The 20,684-nt window shown below is 40.5% G+C and overlaps 2 protein-coding genes across 2 annotated transcripts; one reads left to right on the forward strand and one right to left on the reverse strand.

The window, feature by feature from the left end:
- Positions 1-274: 274 nt before the first annotated feature.
- LOC129097616 (CMP-N-acetylneuraminate-beta-galactosamide-alpha-2,3-sialyltransferase 1-like) lies at positions 275-8,373 on the reverse strand. Its single transcript, XM_054606517.1, has 7 exons — positions 8,256-8,373; positions 7,063-7,324; positions 5,496-5,692; positions 5,238-5,417; positions 4,080-4,125; positions 3,861-3,980; positions 275-3,691 (listed from the first exon to the last, which is right to left on the reverse strand). The coding sequence occupies exons 1-7, from the start codon at positions 8,258-8,260 to the stop codon at positions 3,524-3,526; spliced, it is 978 nt and encodes a 325-aa protein (XP_054462492.1). The 5' UTR covers positions 8,261-8,373; the 3' UTR covers positions 275-3,523.
- A 6,346-nt stretch (positions 8,374-14,719) lies between these two features.
- LOC129097694 (CMP-N-acetylneuraminate-beta-galactosamide-alpha-2,3-sialyltransferase 1-like) lies at positions 14,720-17,002 on the forward strand. The gene is made up of 6 exons (XM_054606603.1): positions 14,720-14,935; positions 15,341-15,537; positions 15,616-15,795; positions 16,440-16,485; positions 16,586-16,705; positions 16,835-17,002. Exons 1-6 carry the CDS (start codon positions 14,720-14,722, stop codon positions 17,000-17,002), a joined length of 927 nt encoding a protein of 308 aa, XP_054462578.1.
- The last annotated feature ends 3,682 nt before the right edge of the window (positions 17,003-20,684 follow it).

Raw genomic sequence — 20,684 nt, forward strand, 5'->3', positions numbered from 1 at the left:
TTGCTGGTCTAACGGACCATTATTCAATCTCCCTATCCTTTGACCCCTCTTGACTCCAGCTTAACTTCAGTTCTCTGCAGCAATAGGTAAGTAACTTATTTTATATATTTATATAAAAAAATTATCTTCACATGCTCCTCATTCATCATTGGATGCAGCAACTCACTACATCACCACCATTACCAGTGTCTGGACTCCAGGGGGTATTGTGGAGTCCAATTGCCAAAGACTTTGCATTATTCATTTCTTATGTGTCATAAATTATTGTTTCTTTTATTGAAGTCCCATTACATTACATTACATTACATTACAGTCATTTAGCAGACGCTTTTATCCAAAGCGACTTACAATCAGTAGTATATTACATATCATTCACCCATTCACACACTGATGACAGGCTACCATGCAAGGTGCCACCATCAGACTCTAACTAACATTCATGCAACATCCAGTCCACACCGATGGCAAGCCTTAAGGAGCAACTTGGGGTTAGGTGTCTTGCCCAAGGACACATCGACGCCGGGTATCGAATCACCGACCCTCTGATTGGAGAACTACCTTGCTCTCCACTACGCCACAGCCGCCTCCAATATGTCTCATAACCCTTATTTGTAGAGCAGTTTACTCTATCTTAATTAATTATTATTTCTGTATGCGTTACTTGTTGGTATATACATTTTATTGTTAAAGGGAAAGTTCACCGCAAAATTTAAATGTACATATTTTCTTCATACCCATACTGCTATTTATCAATATAGATTGTTTTGGTGTGAGTAGATATCGGCCTTAGCTCCTATACAGTAGTTCCTAAACGATCTGCTCACAACAAGGTCCATTGATTATCTTGAGTAACTGGGTTATGATTTCTGAAAAGAGACACTGCTGTTGAGCTGAGACGAGTGTCATATAATTCCTTTATATTGGAGAGAAGGCAGACATCTCTGCAGCTGTCATCACCTAAACTCGGCAAATAGCACTTAAGAGAGAAAACATGTTTTTTTATTTGAGGGACAACTGTTCCTTTAAATAACAAAAAATCATGAACACAACAGGAACAGTTACATTTTTAGAGACCCACCATGGTTTGAGATTATTCCAGCTGTGTGTCACACCTCTTTTATACTTCACTGGTGCTGAGAAGACTAGAGCAAGAAATACGTTGGTGTTTCCTTACTCTCAGCTCCTCCAGAAGCCTCCTATCTCCTCACTCCTTGCAGTACATTTGAAGGATTGGAAGATCATCCGTGATAGAGAAGAGGGAACGATTTATGGGTCACAGGAGGAGAGAGGACACAGGGAAGTATATGTTTACAGAGCGAGTGTAATGAAATATACCACGTCAATGAAAACTGCTTTAACTTTCCTTAGATGTCCGAATAAACACTTTTTTTGTATCACAAATATGTGACTTCAGATAATGGATGAAACATTTTCATTTTACTTTCATTTGTATCTAAGAAATCTGAAATACAATACATTATAAATATATATATTTTTTTACAATTAGTTAAAACAATAAAAGGAACACTCTAAATATGTGTGATTTAGTCTAGCTTTATGAAAAATGTTAATGACATTGCCTAGTTTTAATTTTGAGGTTTTTAGATTTCTTAAACTTTTAACAAAATTCAGCACCACATTATAGCAAGTAAATAACTGTTTCATTTTCACTCTATTGCTGGCAATCTTTGGTGGACAGATCCCAGTGTGTCGGTTTAAATGGCAGCTATGTGTGATATGTTGTGCTCTTCCACTGGATCACCGGCTGTGAATTGTCACCTGTTTTATTAATGCTGTAAAAAATGACAGCCACTGATGAGTCAGGAGATCAACAAAACAAAGTCAGTGGGATTCACTCATTGAAATCATGACTGTCTGTACAAAACTGTATGGAAAGCCCTTGAATAGACCAAATTATCCTCAGACGAAGGTCATATTTCGTCATTTTCTTTTGCTTGTTCATATTACTTTACATCTGCTTTAGAACCTGTTTTGTTTTGGCAAGCAGCTCTGCCCCAGAGATATTTTGAATGTATAGTCACTGACTCACAAAAGTCAAGTGAGATCCCAAAGCAAGAATGTAGCAGATCTGTTCACAGACGATGTTCTATTATTAACACAACTGCTCACACAACTCTAGTAAATAAATGAACGGCTGGTACACCATGTGCTTCTGCTCACCTGGCTTCCCTGGCACACTGCCCAGTCTCTCACGGCTTACGAAACAGTATAACGAACAATAGCCTTCTAAACGTGGTGTGTGCAAGAAATGCAAGAACCTTAACACTATTGCATTTAAAAAACAATCTGATAAGCCAACTCACCTGGAGCTGCTCTCATGAGCTGCAGCTGAAGTTCAGCCATGCTCACCTCCACACAGGTAATGCTAAATGCCCCACATTTGCAAAATCAAACTGCTTGAAGCTGAATTGATGTTGAAAGAATTACAGAGTTTGAACTGAACAAAAACTGTTTTCAATGTTGGATCAACATTATGTCAGGGTACCACACTGACTCTAATTAATTGTATTTGAAAAAAAAAGGGCTCAAAAGACATAAAAATATATATTTCTAATTGGAAATCATCTTTCAATCTGATCACCGGGACACCATATTAGACCAAGAGCATAAAGCGGAGAAGCCAATGGCCCCACCCAAGTTTCATGTCTGTATCATGCAACCCTATGTCAAGAGGCAGACAGACATAACCACCTAAATGCTACAGTAGGGATCTATAGAATACATGTCATGGCAAGCAATCCACCTCTCCTTCAAAATTTTCATCTCAAATGAAAATTGACATTTCATGTAACAACACAAAGATAATTGTCTGTTTAAACGGACTGTTCAGACATTTTAACAAAGTGAGAAGATGTTGTAAACATTTCTAGAAACAATCGATACTCAATTGTCAATTGTAACATGCCTCCTTTTGAATTTCAAGTCAAACTTCAATTCATTCAACCCACTACTTAATTTCTGTTGTGTATTGCAACAGAGTCCATCAACATCACAAAATGACAATAAATAATGAGAGAACAGAACAAAACGCAGCCGTAGACACGTAAACATAGAACAGCTGTGATTCTACATTTCATTGAAAGTTCATTCATTTTTTCATTCATCTTCTGTAACCTGCTTATCCAGTTGAGGGTCGCGTGTGTGCTGGAGCCGATCCCAGCTGTCAATGGGTGAAGGCAGGGTACACCCTGGACAGGTCGCCAGCCTATCACAGGGCAGACATATATAGACAGACAACCACTCATACTCACATTCACACCTACGGGCAATTTCAGAGTCATCAATTAACCTAACCTGCATGTCTTTGGACTGTGGGAGGAAGCCGGAGAACCCGGAGAGAACCCACGCTGACACAGGGAGAACATGCAAACTCCACACAGAAGGTTGTCCAGCCTGGGAATTGAACCCAGGCCCAAGTTGTGTGTGGTTAATGTCACTGAACCAGTTTGGGTCGCTTAAACGCCAACACCAGGATCAGTCACCTCCACTTTACAGGGAGAGATCACGACCCCTTATGAAACTTGAGTAGTTGACGCTGGGCTAGCTTCTGGAGGACTCCATACTCCTCATCTCCAGGATGTGGTCCAGTTTTCAACTTTTTGTCTTGGAGTTTTTCCCAGTAATGACTCCAGTTTCCATCACTGTCTGCTCCAAAACCGAACACATGGACCTGGGAAAACAAAGGTCAACAATTTTAGAAACAGAAAACGTGGTAAAAGTGTTTTTTAAATCTTGCTAAAGGAGACAAGATTAATGCTTGTTCCTACATTGTCATTAGCATCCACTTGTCAATCATCAGTGTGTCATGACATTCACTCAATTTAAAAAAATAAACCTACCTCGTCACAAATATGCAGGCCAAGAACCAAAGCCATGAAGCCAGTGGATGGATACCTGCCCTTCTTTTGCAGCCACACGTCATGAACATACCTCATGAAGGCTGGGTTAAGGACCATCACCTGTTATGAATCAGAATTAGGCTTTAAACATATTTTTATGAACCATTACCTTTGGAGCAAAGGAAGTTTATCTATGAATGCATTAAAAATAATACTCACCAAATCCTTGTTGGCCTTGATTTTTGATTTAATTGGCATATATGAGCTGTTGAAAATTGCATGAAATGTCAAAATCAACATCAAATGATTGGATGTTTTTTTTCAGTAAAATGATACACCAGGCATTCTTAAAGAAAACTAAAGCAGAGATGATTTTGAAAACGTACGCTATCTCAGGAGGAACTTTCATTTCACATAGAAATCTGAAGACTTTTAAAATAAATGTACACAATGTAATTGCTTTTTTGCCTTTCCTACGTACAAAACTACCACTTGTACTGGCACTAAGTGTATGCATTTTATGGAAATTATGCTGCAGGAATTTTCATGCAAGAATGTTTATGGGGTAACTTTGCTTGGTGACAGGAACAAGTTGTTTCAGAACCTGACGGTCAGTTGTCATAGACGATGGGGCCTGTTGGTGCCCTTGCCACTGTAAGTACACAGAGCCCTCCAGGGAGAATACTCAGCTGAAGGAAAATTTCACCAGTGCTTTTTATAGTGGTGTTGGGAATGCAGAGTAGGATATAGTCATTGAACTGTTTCTGCTGCCATGTTTGGAGTTGGTGTCGTCATTTAGAGAAGTAGTCAAATTCTATGCAAAGCATCCCCAACAGCTCCAGACTGATGTCACTCAGTTGACCTTGGATCAGAATGGTTTTTTTATTGTTAGCACATTCCTGCTTAGCAACCTGATAACTTAATTTGATACATCCCACTGAGAGAGTTTAGTTGTTTTAAGAACAGTATAGTTTTAGCAGTGCTATGTTTAATAAGTTAAAAGTGTAACTTCACCACCAGGTCTGAGCCGAAGTCCACCTGCTGCATAATTAAGAAGAAACTGCAAAAAGGTGGCCAGGGGGCAAAGAGATGAACCACGCATATTTCCGTAAGTCAAAACCCAACCGCAGCTTCAACAAATATGACAGTGAAAGTTGATGACAGCCAGCTACAGTAGCTTGGAAAATAGTGATATGGCATGAGGCAATGAATTTGATGGATTAATGTTTTTCAGAACACAAATGAAAAACTAATTACACCCCCCCATGATCCGTCGGCCTCACTCACTACCGCTGGGTGACTTCAACAGGAGTGAACACCAGCTTCAGAGGAGAGAACTACAACTCCACTTGAATTGAAATGAAAAACATGGCTCACCTTCCAGAAAATCCTGTGCTGAATGCCTTTATAACCCACTCAAGATCCATTATCTTAAATGAAAACAGCACAAGACGAGTGGTGTTATCTAAATCCACAGCACTCTCTGGATACATGACATGATGAGTTGTTCTGGTCCCAACATCTGCTTCATAGCCTTTGGTGCGACCTCTGTTCATTCTAAATAGAACAAAAGGATATATTTCATACGCCACATTCAAAACATTCATGTTTGTCCCACTGTCTCAACTCATGTACCTTATGACGATGTCCTGGGAATCTATGAGAGGTCCATGATGTGAATTCTTCAAGTTACCAGAATTCCCCACCACAGCACAAGTCCTGCAGCGGTCAGGGCTGGGTGGTTCAACATCAGCACTGGCTGGTAACATCTGGAATATCTTGTCCACTGTTGTTTTGTAGTAACTGTAGTTATGCTTTTCATTCTGTATGCGCTGTCAGGAACATGAAACATTGCGAGCTGTTAGAACACATGAATAGTACTAATTAAACAATTTATCAGTTGCCATCACCACAGTGACTGTAAGAGCCAAAAATATAGTTTTGAAATATTTGTTTATGAAGTGAAATGTATCAATGTTGTATTTTTTGCTTATTGTATTAAGTTCAAGAATTTTGCCTAAAACGACTAGAGAATCAAGGTTAATTTAATTAATTCTTTATTCCAGGAGGATCATGCAGTCGGTGACGCATGTTTGCTTGTAACTGCGAGGTAATGACAGGGTGATTGTATGAGTGAGCGTGCACCTCCATGTCCGTCCATCGCTAAGTTCTCTTTCTTGTTGCTGCATAACACTGCATATTATTTAGTGTGCCCTGTTATGGATACATGCTCAAGTACGTCTCATGGTTGTGGTGACTCAAACTTTCTCAAAACACCTTCTGTTGCCTGTTTTATACTGACATTGTGAGCCAGTTGTCTCCAATCAATACTTTCAGCAGTCAACGGTCATTTAGAAGCCACAAGGGTTAACACAGCTGAGGCATCCGCAACTCTTCCTTTTGTATTAATACGTTGTAGTTATTTAAAGGGACAGTTCACCCCAAAATCTAAAATACATATTTTTCCTGTCACCTAAAGTGCTATCTATCAATCTAGGTTGTTTTGGTGTGAGTTGCCTAATTCTGGCCTTCATACATCTACATTTACTTTTGATTGGTGGCTAGGGCCCTGGCCCACATTGTGCATGCTGACTCACTAGAATGGCCGTGACATACTAAATAGAATAAGACCATAATGTGATGTATCGTGCTACGACATGTCAAAGTGGCTGCTGTGAAAAAGGCTGATACAGGAGTGGCCGTTACAGACACACCTGGCAAAGATCTGCACTCTGCTAAATGCGCCTTAGTTGTTGATAGTTAATTGGATATAATAAAGCTACTCACGGTGCATGTGTAGAATGAGTAACCTAGTGAAAATGAGTATTTAAACTGTAAAACGACAAAGAGTATCGTAATTGCTATGTGGAATTTCCTGGATGACTGATGGGAATCAAAATTAGATTAATTTTCAAAGTATGTGTGGTAAAACAAGGGACTCTGTTGAAGGGAACCCAGGAAGAGTCCTGTGAGTAGGCTGTAACATAGTTTACCACTGGATAAAGAAGTTAGCACATGGATACCAGTCAGAGACCTTTCTACTGCCCACATCGAGAAGAAGTGGTCTAACTAGGAACAAACTGAGAACTGAAGTTTAGCCACCACAGTGATGGCCACTGTTGAATGTTATGGTATTTTTACTTTCTGATCCTGATTTGAAATGCAGGTTGAGAGACTGTTATCTTGCAAGGTCACTACTTACCCTCCACCAGTTGAAGTCATCATTTGAGAGATTGCAGTTTACTGACAAAAATGGTTCAGCAAATTTGCTGAAATTTTGCAACAGACCATCTTCACATAAACATTGGTCACAAGCACAGGGTCTTTCATCCTGAGGCAGGAAGTGTAGTGAGATGTCTTCTCTCCAAAACACACCGATGCCAGTCACACACAGCAGGAAAATGAACACCATCACTTTTTTCATCTTGGATGTTTGATGCTTGTGAATGGGAAGGCAATCCAATCTGTTGACAAAGCATATGGCGACATACATGAAAGAGTGCAGTCAATGGTGGAATGTAACAAAGTAGGTTTACTCAATGTGTGATATTTAGTATTTCCATTTCATGCTACTTTATACTTCTGCACCCAGCAGTGTTTTTTTCTAAGTGTTTAGCCTTTTTGGTGCGGCCGCTCAGAGCGCTTCAAGTTGAAAATCTCTGAACTTTTCTGAAAAGCTTTGGTGACATCACTGTAGTCAATGGAGATGTTTCTTTGGGCCATTTCTGTCTATCCGGAGCTTCATATTTTGGACAGACACTATCATAACAAAGACCAAAAAGCCCATTTAGGAGCAGAACGGCCGGCGGACACTGAACGTTGCTGGTGCGTGTTGTGCTGTTATTACCGTACGCTTTTTGTCGTCTTGCTGTAACGTAACGTCTGTCAAATTGAGCGGTGAAAAGCTCATCTATATAAAGTATGAAGCAGACATCCTCCGTTTGATGCTCATGGAGAAAAAAACTATGTAAAACAGATAGATAGTTCAAATCAACCCCACTTTGACCAACAACAAAAGTAAATTGCTAATTAAACAATGAATACATCAGTAAAACGCCAAAATTGCAGCATTATGGGTACTCCAATTTGATATATAACAATATAATATATATATTTAAACTAAAATTTACACAACACAAAGGAACACGTCATTTAATGTACTGGTGTTTTCTGTAGTTTAGCTACTTTTACTTCAGTAAATGATCTGAATGCCTCTTTCACCACTGTGTACATTTATATATGAGGGTCATATTGGTTGTTTAAAGCTATAATCATCAAAAGCAAATAAGGTTTTATTCATTTTAAGGATAATGATTCAGTCATTTTTATTATAAATATTATTATTAGCATTATTGCCATCATCATCAGTTAATATGTGTTTTAGTTTTGTCTTACCTCATCAGAGAGTTAATCCGTTTGGTCGAGGGCGTAGGTCTGCATATGTAAGCAAACTCTGTATCATTATCTTTGGAGTGAACGAACACACAGAGAGCAGCAGAGCAGCACTCCCATCTGCAGCCAAAGATATGTCAAAAATAATCAGAAGGGTACAATCAGTGGTGGAACGTAGCTAAGTAGGTTTACTGAACTTGTGACACTTAGTACTTTCATTTGATGATACTTAATACTTCTTAATATTGTAATTTAGAGCATTTATTTGCAGAAAATGACAACTGGTCAAAAATAATAACATGACAATAGAAACCTGTGCAATACATTGCACATTGCACTGTGCAATAATGGTTAAAAAAGTTAAAAGTAGTTGAAATAGTTGTTGTTTTTTTCTCTGTCTGTAAATATAGTATTTCAGTTATTGTTGTTTTTTCTACTGTTTTTTTTTATTGCTTATTTATAATACTTGTTTTTATTTATTTTTATTTTTCATTTTATTATTTTTATTTTATTTTTTATTTTTATTTTTAGCTTGTCTTCTTCTGCTATGTCTCTTGTGTGCACTTTACTCTGCGCTGTTGTAAATCTGCAAATTTCCCCGCTGCGGGACTAATAAAGGATTATCTTATCTTATCTTATCTTATCTTATCTTATAAAATAAAATAAAAACATGCAGTGTTTTCAGATCTCGAATAAGGCAAAGAATACAAGTTCATCTTCATTGTTAAACAACACAATACTAATGTTTTAACAGAGGAAGAGTTCAGAAATCAATATTTGGTTGAATAAACTTGATTTACAATCAAAGCTTTTCATGCGTCTGGGCATGCTCTCCACCAGTCCTTCACACTGCTGTTTATGACACTACTGGCGCAACAATGCAAGACATCTTCAGCTGTCTGTGAAGTGGCTGCAGAAGAAACGGTGCATGTGGCGCCCCGCTGCGTCTCAAGTGACAGCACAGTCGCGTCCATTGTTCGTCATCTTATAGTTTTTTTTATTTTATAAGTAAAATCGCTGTGCATATATATATATATATATAGAACCGGCCTGGGTTCAATATATGTACATATGTATATGTACATATATACATGTACACTCACCACGAGTTTCCTCTGCTCTGCTATGTTCATGATAAAGAGGATCTAGAGTGCACTTTTATCAGGAAGTGAATTTAACATTAGTTTGGATAAGACGCCACCCAATGGTGCAATTCATGCCTGATCAGAAGGGTTTTCTATCATTGTGTCAGTTTTACATATAAGTCCCATTGAAAGAGGTGAAAGACACAAAAGAGGAGAGAAGAGTGAATAAAGCATACCTGTGTGTTGACTCAGCAGAGATAATGAATTGTTGATCTTCAGGGGAATCATTATTTGACATTATATTCCATTAGCCTATATTAACCTGTCTCCTGGATTTATTGTTTTCATTAACAAAATTGAGACTTTCATCAATATTGAGAAAGCAACATTTAATGCGCAAGTGTTCAGAATTTTAACCAACCTATAAACACATTTGTTCCTTCAAACATGAATTTTAACTTTGTCAAAAAAGACTTAAAGTCTATGAAACTTTCTTTCTCTTACATTCTTTCTACTTGGCTGTTTCAATCTCTTCTAATGGTGTCCGTAAATAAACATCAATATTATGGCATATTTATATATTTCCACCATAAATTGATGCAGAAAAAAAAAAAACATCACAGTTTTTACGCTCGAATGCAAAGTGAGGTGTGACATGAAGTAGAATGTCATGGGGAGGATACTTCCCCATGACCTTCTACTTCATGTCACACCTCACTTTGCACTCATTTATATCCTCGTTCTCATGAACGGGTCAAACCAGCAGTGTTGTTTGTGCCTTACCTTTCTCCTGGATTTATTGTTTTTATTTACACAAATTGTGACATTTCCAACATGAATTGATGCTGAAAAAAAAATCACCAAAATGTATGAATGTAGAGTATTTAAGCTCAAATGTCATGGGGGAGATACTTCTCACACATATCAATTCATGTCACACCTCACTTTGCACTCATTTATATCCTCGTTATCATGAACGGGTCAAACCAGCAGTGTTGTTTGTGCTTGTACTAGTGAGCCCAAACTATAAGCACCTTTCAACTGTAAACGATCATCTGCAAGAAAACGTCAACTAGTGTTAAGGAACTGCAGAACAAGTTGACAGTATTTTCAATAATCTTCTCATGCTGTGCATAAATCAACAAGTAGTTTTCATATAGTTTTAGTGAGTAAAATCATAGGCACTGATACAGAATGCTGCACACAGACCAACTGTAAACAGACATATCCGATGGGAGCATCAGAGCTCACTGGAGCTTTTATCCAGAGAGAGGTGGATACTGGTGATTGATCATCCATCAAGCACCTCGATTCATGAGTTTAAAAAAAAAAACAACACTTCTTTTTTTGTGTCTTTTCAAGGCGAACCACCGTGATACGTCGTGATTGTGTGAGGCTGAAATTACTGCGCAGCTATTAAAAAAAAGGAAAATGACGCACTGGCAGACGTCCATTTCCTCCTTCCGCAAACATTTCCAGTGGATCGGACGCAGTGTTTTATTAATGAGACACCAGGACCTATGAAGCCTCTTTTCTCCTTTTACTTGTCATGACCAAAAAAAGATCTGCCAGAGTTTTAGTAGTAATGCATAAAATGAGCTGTAACAGACAACATTTAATTTGGGTTTATGAGAAAGGAAGGTTTCCTCCCCTCCCCATCTGTCAGTACACGGGGAACAGTTCCAGTGATATTAACCAAAGGTTTAAAAAGAAAAAGTAACTATAATTATCCAAATAAATAATAAATCAAAAATCTTTAATACCTAATGAAATGGCCAGGTAGTTGTTTATTGAGTGTGACACTGCTTCTCTCGGGGAAAAGCTCTGCCTCTGCTGCTTCTCGTCCAATCAGCTCTCTGTGTGAGAGGATGCGCTTGACGTTGCTACCTGTCTCTCTGACACACTGCTTTAGCTTGTTTAATTACATTAACATTTCTTTCATAGCTGTTGGACTAGACCAGGCACATCATCCACGCCCTTGCTTTCCTACATCATCATCTGTCATCATGTGGACATAACAACGAGCTGTGGGTGTCAGTTTCCTCACGCAGTCCGACTGCTTAAAGCCTCAAATCAAGATGATGGAAGTAGAGTTTGGCTCAACGCTGTTGGAATGACAGTGTTATTGGATAACAATTAAGTTGTGTTTGTAGCCTACACGGTGGAGTTATTATTACACGGATTCTCTTTTTCCTTTTTTTTTCTTCTTCAAAATTGTCAGGTTTAGAGCAGGGGGACGATGAAGAGCACCTGGAGCTGCTGGAGGTATCCTATGACTTTTTAATTTTCTCACTTAGATTATTGGCCAAAAACTACTTCCCTTTTATACTCATTTAGATTTTACTATATCTTTTTCATGTATTGTTGCGTAATTTCTTGAACAATATGTGAGCCAATGTGAAACGATGGTGGTTATTTACGGACACTATTTGAATATAGTTAAACCACATAGAAAAATAACTTTCTGAATTTAAAACTTTATTCAACAGACTTTAAGTGTACATGTATTTATGAAGGACCGAATACGTTTATATAATGACAGAGGTTGGTTAAAAATCTGTTTCTGCAAAATGTTTCTGCATTGCCGGTGACTGAAGAAAAATAAATTCCGGATAGACCTGAACGGCCCAATCAACCGTACAGTCATTGTTCACTGTGACCTGGTGCATGTTTAATCTTCCAAAAGTTGTCAGAAACCAAACAATCCGAATAAACATAGTTTATACCTCATCACCAACACCATTGCTAACAGTTCAATCAGTATTTAGTGGAATGTTGTTATTCAGCCCTCACAATTCATAGTTCCATTAGGAAAACGCTCTCCTTTTCATGAAAAATACATGTTCAAACCATTTTTTAGGTACATTGGAAAAACCTAGATATACATTGCATTAGTCTAACATAACTAATTTTTTTTTACATTTTGAAACTTTCCTTTTTTCATGAGAGATGAGACAACTCTTCTGTTCAGGGTCATATTGACACGGTCACTTAAAATCAAGCCAAATGAGTCATAAGGATTTGTATTGAAAGCAAACTTTATTTATGTTTATTTATAGTGACTTATAGACCCCAGCAAGGACAAGGAGCCCCACATATGCATGTAAATGCGTTTCATCCATCTCCTTCCACTTCTCCCCCAAAACACGTCTCCCTTCTAGAATAATCATTTCTAGAATGAGTTTCTGTATTGAGTTGGGAGTGACCAGCTCAAAAGCTGACTTGATGTCTGTGACACTAGTCACTGCCATCCTGGTGGGGCCTTGCACTGTCTTCATAATGTTTTCAGCAGACTGTCTTGACTGACGTATATTGGGTGAGGATGACCACTGTATTTCACAATTTTTGACATGAATGTCTTGCTTGGAGGAATAGGAATATCAATTTCCTCATCTGATGGTTCATAATCAGTATCATCATAATTTGAATTGACCTCAAGATGGTCTTCATCTTCAGACACATGCTCCTCTATTTCACTGTCGTGATCAAGGATGTGTTCCAGAGCCTCCAGGGCTGTCATCCTTTAGTTTCTGTTGCTCATATTGTCTTACAGTAAGCTGCTGTACTGTATGTAGCTGCAGAGTGTAATCTTGGTAGGACTACCAAGCAACCCTTTTGTATGTTACGCCCCTCACCTGTGTGGGCGTAACAAGTGTGGGCGGTGTTTTCACGGGGGAAAATAAAAGGTTCCCGTCAAAGTCATAATAGTATCTGTATTTTTTTAAGTGGGGTAGTGAGAAAGAGAGTGTGTGTACATGTTAGATTGGGATGCAATATGGTGTGTGTGTGTGTGTGTGTGGGTGTGTGTGTGTGTGTGTGTGTGTGTGTGTGTGTGTGTGTGTGTGTGTGTGTGTGTGTGTGTGTGTGTCTGTCTGTAACACTTCTGACCCCTTATAGCCTCCACTTTCACTGCCGGGTGAAGTTGAGTTTTTTCTAGATTGTCAAACTTTGAAAAGGGTCAATTGACCCGCAGGAGGGTTAAAAGTTCAGAGATATTGAACTTGAAGCGCTCGGAATGACTGAACAGAAAAGGAGGAGCGCTCATAAAAAATGTGCTGTGTGGACACACATCCCTAGGTTCTGTTATTCGCTCGCATCACTTCTCTTACCATTGTTATGCCGATGACACCCAGCTGGTCTTGTCATTTCCTCCCGGTGACACCCAATTGGAGGCACGCATTGCTGCGTGCTTGGCTGACATCTCGAAGTGGATGGCGACACACCACCTGAAGCTCAACCTGGACAAAACCGAGCTACTGTTCCTCCTGGGGAAGGGTTGCCCGCACCGAGACCTGTCCATCACCATTGACGATGCCGTGGTGACGCCAACTCGGACTGTGAGGAATCTGGGTGTGACCCTGGACGACCAACTGTCGTTCTCAGCAAACATTGCATCGGTCACACGCTCCTGCAGATTCCTCCTCTACAACATCAGGAGGATTCGCCCCTTCCTCACTGACGAGACGGCGCAGGTGCTCATCCAGGCTCTGGTCATCTCCCGCCTGGACTACTGCAACTCACTACTTGCCGGAGCCCCGGCGTTGGCCATCAGACCTCTGGAGCTCGTCCAGAAAGCTACAGCACGTCTGGTGTTCAATCGCCCCAAGTTCTCCCACACAACTTCCCTTCTCCGTTCTCTACACTGGCTCCCTGTAAGAGCTCGCATCCAGTTTAAGACTCTGGTGTTAGCCTACAGGGCAGTGAAAGGAACAGCTCCTTCCTATCTCCAGGCCTTGGTCAAGCCCTACACCCCCGCCCGACCACTTCGCTCTGCTGCCTCGGGGCGACTGGTTGCCCCGTCGCTCAGAGGTCCCTGAAAACTCAAATCTTCAGGAAGTACTACCCTGCCCAGCCTTCCTTCAGGAAGCACTTATTGTATTCGTATTAATTTGTTGCACTTATTGTATTCGTATTAGTTTGTTGCAATTATTGTTTTCGTAGTAATTTGCTTCTGCACTATACTTTTGCTCTGGTTTATGCTTTAAGATGCTTGTTTAAGAAAGGAGATGCACTTATGACTTCTGGTGACTAGTAGTTCTCTTGAATACCTATGTTGAATACACTTCCTGTAAGTCGCTTTGGATAAAAGCGTCTGCTAAATGACTGTAATGTAATGTAATGTAATGTCATGGACACAGGCTCTAACCTAACATTAAACTTGATTTCCGTTTAAATGTACTGGAGTAAGAAGTACAATATTTCCTCTGGAAGTAGAGTAGAAGTATAAAGTAGCATAAAATGGAAATACTAAGTATCACAACATAAAGTAAGCCTACTCAGTTCCACCACTGACCACATTCTCTTGTGTATTTTGCCACATTCTCTGTCTACAGATTGCTTCCCATTCACAAGCATCAAACATCCAATATTAATCCAAAAGTGATGGTGTTCATTTTCCTGCTGTGTGTGACTGGCATTGGTGTGTTTTGGAGAGAACACATCTCACTATACTTCCTGCCTCAGGATGAAAGAACCTGTGCTTGTGACCAATGTTTATCTGAAGATGGTCTGTTGTTGTCACAAAATTTCAGCAAATTTGCTGAACCACTTTTATCAGTAAACTACAATCTCTCAGATGATGATTTCAACTGGTGGAGGGTAAGTAGTGACCTTGCAAGATAACAGTCTCTCAACCTGCATTTCAAATCAGGATCAGAAAGTAAAAATACAATAACATTCAACAGTGGCCATCACTGTGGTGGCTAAACTTCAGTTCTCAGTTTGTTATTAGTTAGACCACTTCTTCTCGATGTGGGCAGTAGAAAAATATGTATTTTAGATTTTGAGGTGAACTGTCCATTCAAATAACTACAACCTATTAAAACAAAAGATAGAATTGGGGATGCCTCATCTGTGTTATCCTTTGTGGTCCCTAATGGCCCATAATATTTTAAAAATATCTTTTTGGCTCTTACAGTCACTTTGGTGATGGCAACCATTAATTTGTTTATTTAGTACAATTCATGTGTTTTAACGGCTAGCAATGTTTCATATTCTTGACAGCGCATACAGAATGAAAGGCGTGACTACAGTTACTACAAAACAACAGTGGACAAGATATTCCAGATGTTCCCAGCCAGTGCTGATGTTAAACCACCCAGCTCTGACCACTGCAGGACTTGTGCTGTGGTGGGGAATTCTGGTAATTTGAAGAATTCACATCATGGACCTCTCATAGATTCCCAGGACATCGTCATGAGGTACATGAGTTGAGACAGTGGGACAAACACGAATGTTTTGAATGTGACGTATTAAATATATCCCTTTGTTCTATTTAGAATGAACAGAGGTCGCACCAAAGGCTACGAAGCAGATGTTGGGACCAGAACAACTCATCATGTCATGTATCCAGAGAGTGCTGTGGATTTAGATAACACCACTCGTCTTGTGCTGTTTTCATTTAAGATAATGGATCTTGAGTGGGTTATAAAGGCATTCAGCACAGGATTTTCTGGAAGGTGAGCCATGTTTTTCATTTCAATTCAAGTGGAGTTGTAGGTCTCTCCTCTGAAGCTGGTGTTCACTCCTGTTGAAGTCACCCAGCGGTAGGGAGTGAGGCCGGCGGATCATGGGGGGGTGTAATTAGTTTTTCATTTGTTTTCTGAAAAACATTTAATCCATCAAAAAATTAATTGCCTCATGCCATGTCACTATTTTCCAAGCTACTGTAGCTGGCTGTCATCCACTTTCGCTGTCATATTTGTTGAAGCTGCGGTTGGGTTTTGACTTACAGAAATAGGCATGGTTCCTCTCTTTGCCACCTTTTTGCAGTTTCTTCTTAATTATGCAGCAGGTGGACTTCGGCTCAGACCTGGTGGTGAAGTTACACTTTTAACTTATAAAACATTGCACTACTAAAACTATACTGTTCTTACAACAACTCAACTGTCTCAGTGGGATGTATCAAATTAAGTTATCAGGTTGCTAAGCAGGAATGTGCTAACAATAAAAAAAACTTGTCAATCCAGTTTGTTTGCTCCCATTCTGATCCAAGGTCAACTGAGTGACATCAGTCTGGAGCTGTTGGGGATGCTTTGTATCATTTTACTGACAAAAAACATGCAATCATTTGATGTTGATTTTGACATTTCATTTTCAACAGCTCATATGTGCCAATTAAATCAAAAATCAGGGCCAACAAGGATTTGGTGAGTATTATTTTTTAATGCATTCATAGATAAACTTCCTTTGCTCCAATGGTAATGGTTCATAAAAATATGTTTAAAGCCCAATTCTGATTCATAACAGGTGATGGTCCTCAACCCAGCCTTCATGAGGTATGTTCATGACGTGTGGCTGCAAAAGAAGGGCAGATATCCATCCACTGGCTTCATGGCTTTGGTTCTAGCCCTGCATATTTGTGACGAGGTAGGTTTAAGTGGATGTGAATGATGATGAAAGAAAAAACATATAATATCGTGCTATTTGTGGGACATTTAAAACATTTTTTTTTACCACGTTTTCTGTTTCTAAAATTGTTGACCTTTGTCTTCCCAGGTCCATGTGTTCGGTTTTGGAGCAGACAGTGATGGAAACTGGAGTCATTACTGGGAAAAACTAGGGAACAAAAACTTGAAAACTGGACCACATCCTGGAAATGAGGAGTATGGAGTCCTCCAGAAGCTAGCTAAGCATCAAATACTCAAGTTTCATAAGGGGTCGTGATCTCTCTCTTAGCATTTAACGTATTCAAGCCTTGATTATCCTTGCGTTTTTTACATGACTTAATGTCTTAATTATGCACTACTGTGCTTGCCTTTTTTTTACTGACAGTAGAAACCCTATTTAATCATGTCAAAGATCTATATATACAAATTGTGGCCACCTACAAGCCACTGGCTATGCAGCAGGCGGCCAGCAAAAGGACTGTGAAGGTTTGGTCCAAGGACGCCGAGGAGACCCTCCAGGAGTATTTTCAGGACACAAACTGGGAACTGTTCCAGGAGGACTACGGGGAGGACATCGAGGGCCTCTCTCGTTGCATCACAGACTACCCACTAGCCCTTTCCAGACCAACATTTCCACATCAGTGGACCAGGACAGCCCATCACTCCCCCCATCCCCCCCTAAAACTGTTCACCTATGGCCAGGAGCTCACAGCTTCCTGCAAACCCCCTCACCACCCAGCCCCACCTTCACCACCATCCAGGTACAGTGACAGCTCTCCAGGCTTCAGATGAGCAAAGCCAGTGGACCTGATGACATCAACCCCAGGATGCTTAAAGTGTGTGCTGGACAGCTGGCATTTCCTCTCCAGCACCTTTTCAATCTCTCCCTGAGGTTGAAGAAGGTGCCCACGATCTGGAAGACGTCCTGCATCGTCCCGGTGCCGAAGAAGAGTCGTCCCAGTGGTCTTAATGACTACAGACCTGTTGCCCTGACATCACACGTCATGAAGACCTTTGAGAGACTGGTTCTGCGGCACCTGAGGACCCAGCTTACAGCTTTCCTGGACCCACTACAGTTTGCCTATCTGCCACACATCGGGGTGGAGGACTCCATCATCTACCTGACACACAAGGCCCTCTCTCACCTGGAGAAGCAGGGAAGCACCGTGAGAGTCATGTCCTTTGACTTCTCCAGTGCTTTCAACACCATCCAGCCCTCCCTACTGAGAGAGAACCTGCTGGAGATGAACCTGCACCCCGACACCACTTCCTGGATCACAGACGACCCCACAGGCCGGCCACAGTACGTCAGGGTGGATGGCAGTGTCTCTGAGTCTGTGATCAGCAACACCGGCGCACCCCAAGGAACTGAACTGGCACCGTTCCTCTTCACTCTCTACACCTCGGACTTCCGCTTCAACTCTGGTTCCTGCCACCTCCAGAAGTTTTCCGATGACTCCTTTGTTGGATGTATCACCAGGGACAACGAGGAGGAGTACAGAGGACTGATTGAGAGCTTCATCACATGGTGCAGCAACAACCACCTGAAGCTCAACATCAGCAAGACCAAGGAGCTTGTGGTGGACTACCAGAGGAACAGAAGCCCCCCTGTCCCTGTTTTCATTCAGGGAGGGGAAGTGGAGAGGGTTGAGTCCTACAAGTACCTTGGGGTGCAGATCAATAATAAACTGGACTGGACACACAACACTGATGCCCTCTACAGGAAAAGACAGAGCAGGCTGTTCTTCCTGAGGAGGCTGAGGTTGTTCAGTGTGTGCAATAAACTGCTCAAGGCATTCTACCAGTCTGTGGTAGCCAGCGCCCTCTTCTTTGCTGTGGTGTGCTGGGGTGGTGGCATCAGGACTGGAGATGCCAACAAACTAAATAAGCTGGTGAGGAAAGCCAGCTCTGTGGTGGGTCTGGAGCTGGACAGTCTGGAGTCAGTGGGTGAGAGGAGGATGAAGGTCAAACTCAGAGCCATCCTGGCGGTCCCTCTCGCCCTCTCCATGAGGAACTGTGGCAGCTGGGCAGCTCATTCAGTCATCGGCTCATTCTACCAAAGAGCCCACTGCCATCAGACTGTACAACAACAGCGGAGACCACAGTCTGTCATCATGCTGATATCAGCAATAGCTTTGTTTGTTCCTACACGAAACTGCTCACAACAAGGTCTGTGGATAATCCTAAATAGCCGGGTTATCATTTCTGAAAAGAGACATTGCTGTTGAGCTGAGCCGAGTGTCATATAATTCCTTTACATTGGAGAGAAGGCAGACATCTCTACTGCTGTCGTCGCCAAAACTTGCAATAACTACAATTTAAGACTACAACAGTAACAGTTACATTTGTAGACCCACCATTGTTTGAGATTATTCCAGCTGTGTGTCGCGCCTCTTTTATACATCACCTTAAATGTTCCAATGCAAACTATGAATTTGTCTCAGAAATATGTAAATTCAGATAATGAATAAAATTGGTTCATCACTCTTTACGTCACATGATTTTCATTTGTGTCAAAAAAGAAAACTACAATAAGGTTTTTATATTTTATTTTTTGTAAACTGTTAATACCATTTGATAGTTATTGTTTTCATGTCAACAAAGCTTGAGAATAACTACATGAATGCATCTCAAGTTCAAGTTCAGATAACTTAATTAACTTCATTAGCATGGATTGGTTAATGGCCATTTATGCAAAGAAACAGAACATTAAAAGGAATAAAAGAGAAACTGCTTCACCAAAAGTCAAGTTTCAATCTAAATGTATACAAAAATGTTTCAGTTTTATGACTGGATGAAGGTGAGCTCATGGTTTAGAGTAAAATACACACATTTCCCCCTCTCAATAGCTTGAACTGGATACACAGGGTCTCCGAATCATACTCCATTAAACCAAGCGCACTATAAAGCACTTTTTTTTTATCAGGTTTCAGCAAAGTGGCAACAGGAGATGGACCGAAATGCAGCACACATGAGGAGCAGAGGGATAATTAAAGGTGATTGTAAAAAGTGTCTAAAAGATGGAGGTTATGACAAAAGTAGTAACAAAAAGCCCAACAGGAAAAAATGACAAGAAACAGGAAATGAGTGCTATCCAGGGGAACAGCGCATGAACAAAGCAGACATAACTGACAACCCAACGACCAGCAGACAAATGACAGGACTTTAAATACACAAGAAACTAATCAGACAACAAGACACAGGTGGGCAGACATGAGGGCAGGCTGAAAGCTGATAGGTGGGAGAAACACAAGGGACCAGAACAAGGCTGACAAGACTAATAAATCACAGGTGGATTCACTCAGGGGCGGGGTAGACAATTCCAAAAGCGGGAAAACATACAAAGGCAGGAAGGGAAATGAACACAATACACAAGAAGCAGGGAACTTCAAAATAAAACAGGAAACCTACTAAATGTAGCGTTGTTAATAACTACGTTAAAATAGAAATACTGCTTACGTTAAAAATTGCTGGGCACCACCTCTGATAGAGAAAAATAATAATTATTATTAATTAAATAAGAATACAAATCATGAATGAATGGATTTCAAATAATCATGCAATATTATATGAAATAGTGAAGAAAAGTTGCGGACTCCTCTTTATCTGATCCCTACTCTACCCGGTCAATCTAATTTATTATTCAGAGCTTCTATATCTCCTACACCAACTCTGGATCATAGTAACATTGATTGTTCCTACTTTGTGCCGTGGGGTCCAGATGCATTTTGTGGGTCCCTGCAGTTGCTTCAGCGGTCCTGGTAGTTTCAGCTCTGCCGTCGGACTTTCCGGTCCGTCGGAGGTCAAGAGGGTGAAGTTGAGGGTTCGCGGACCGGTGACTCTCCGCTGTCTCTGGGATTCTCACTCAGTCAGCAGGCAAGAGTCTCTGAATTCTTTGTCTTGCTTGAAGACGGGCGTTGGATCCGGTTCGGTGTTTGGAGAGGGATATAGCTCTGAAT

This window comes from Anoplopoma fimbria, chromosome 10 (assembly GCF_027596085.1).
Source record: "Anoplopoma fimbria isolate UVic2021 breed Golden Eagle Sablefish chromosome 10, Afim_UVic_2022, whole genome shotgun sequence".
NCBI classification, from domain to species: domain Eukaryota; kingdom Metazoa; phylum Chordata; class Actinopteri; order Perciformes; family Anoplopomatidae; genus Anoplopoma; species Anoplopoma fimbria.

Excerpts from the sequence above, each read along its gene's own strand:
- LOC129097616 (XM_054606517.1), bottom strand. Across the intron at positions 5,693-7,062 it reads ATGACTTCAACTGGTGGAGG|CGCATACAGAATGAAAAGCA; the intron begins GTAAGTAGTGAC and ends TGTTCCTGACAG. Across the intron at positions 5,418-5,495 it reads TCCCAGGACATCGTCATAAG|AATGAACAGAGGTCGCACCA; the intron begins GTACATGAGTTG and ends TGTTCTATTTAG.
- LOC129097694 (XM_054606603.1), top strand. The coding sequence starts at position 14,720 with ATGGTGTTCATTTTCCTGCTGTGTGTGACTGGCATTGGTGTGTTTTGG. Across the intron at positions 14,936-15,340 it reads ATGATTTCAACTGGTGGAGG|CGCATACAGAATGAAAGGCG; the intron begins GTAAGTAGTGAC and ends TATTCTTGACAG. Across the intron at positions 15,538-15,615 it reads TCCCAGGACATCGTCATGAG|AATGAACAGAGGTCGCACCA; the intron begins GTACATGAGTTG and ends TGTTCTATTTAG.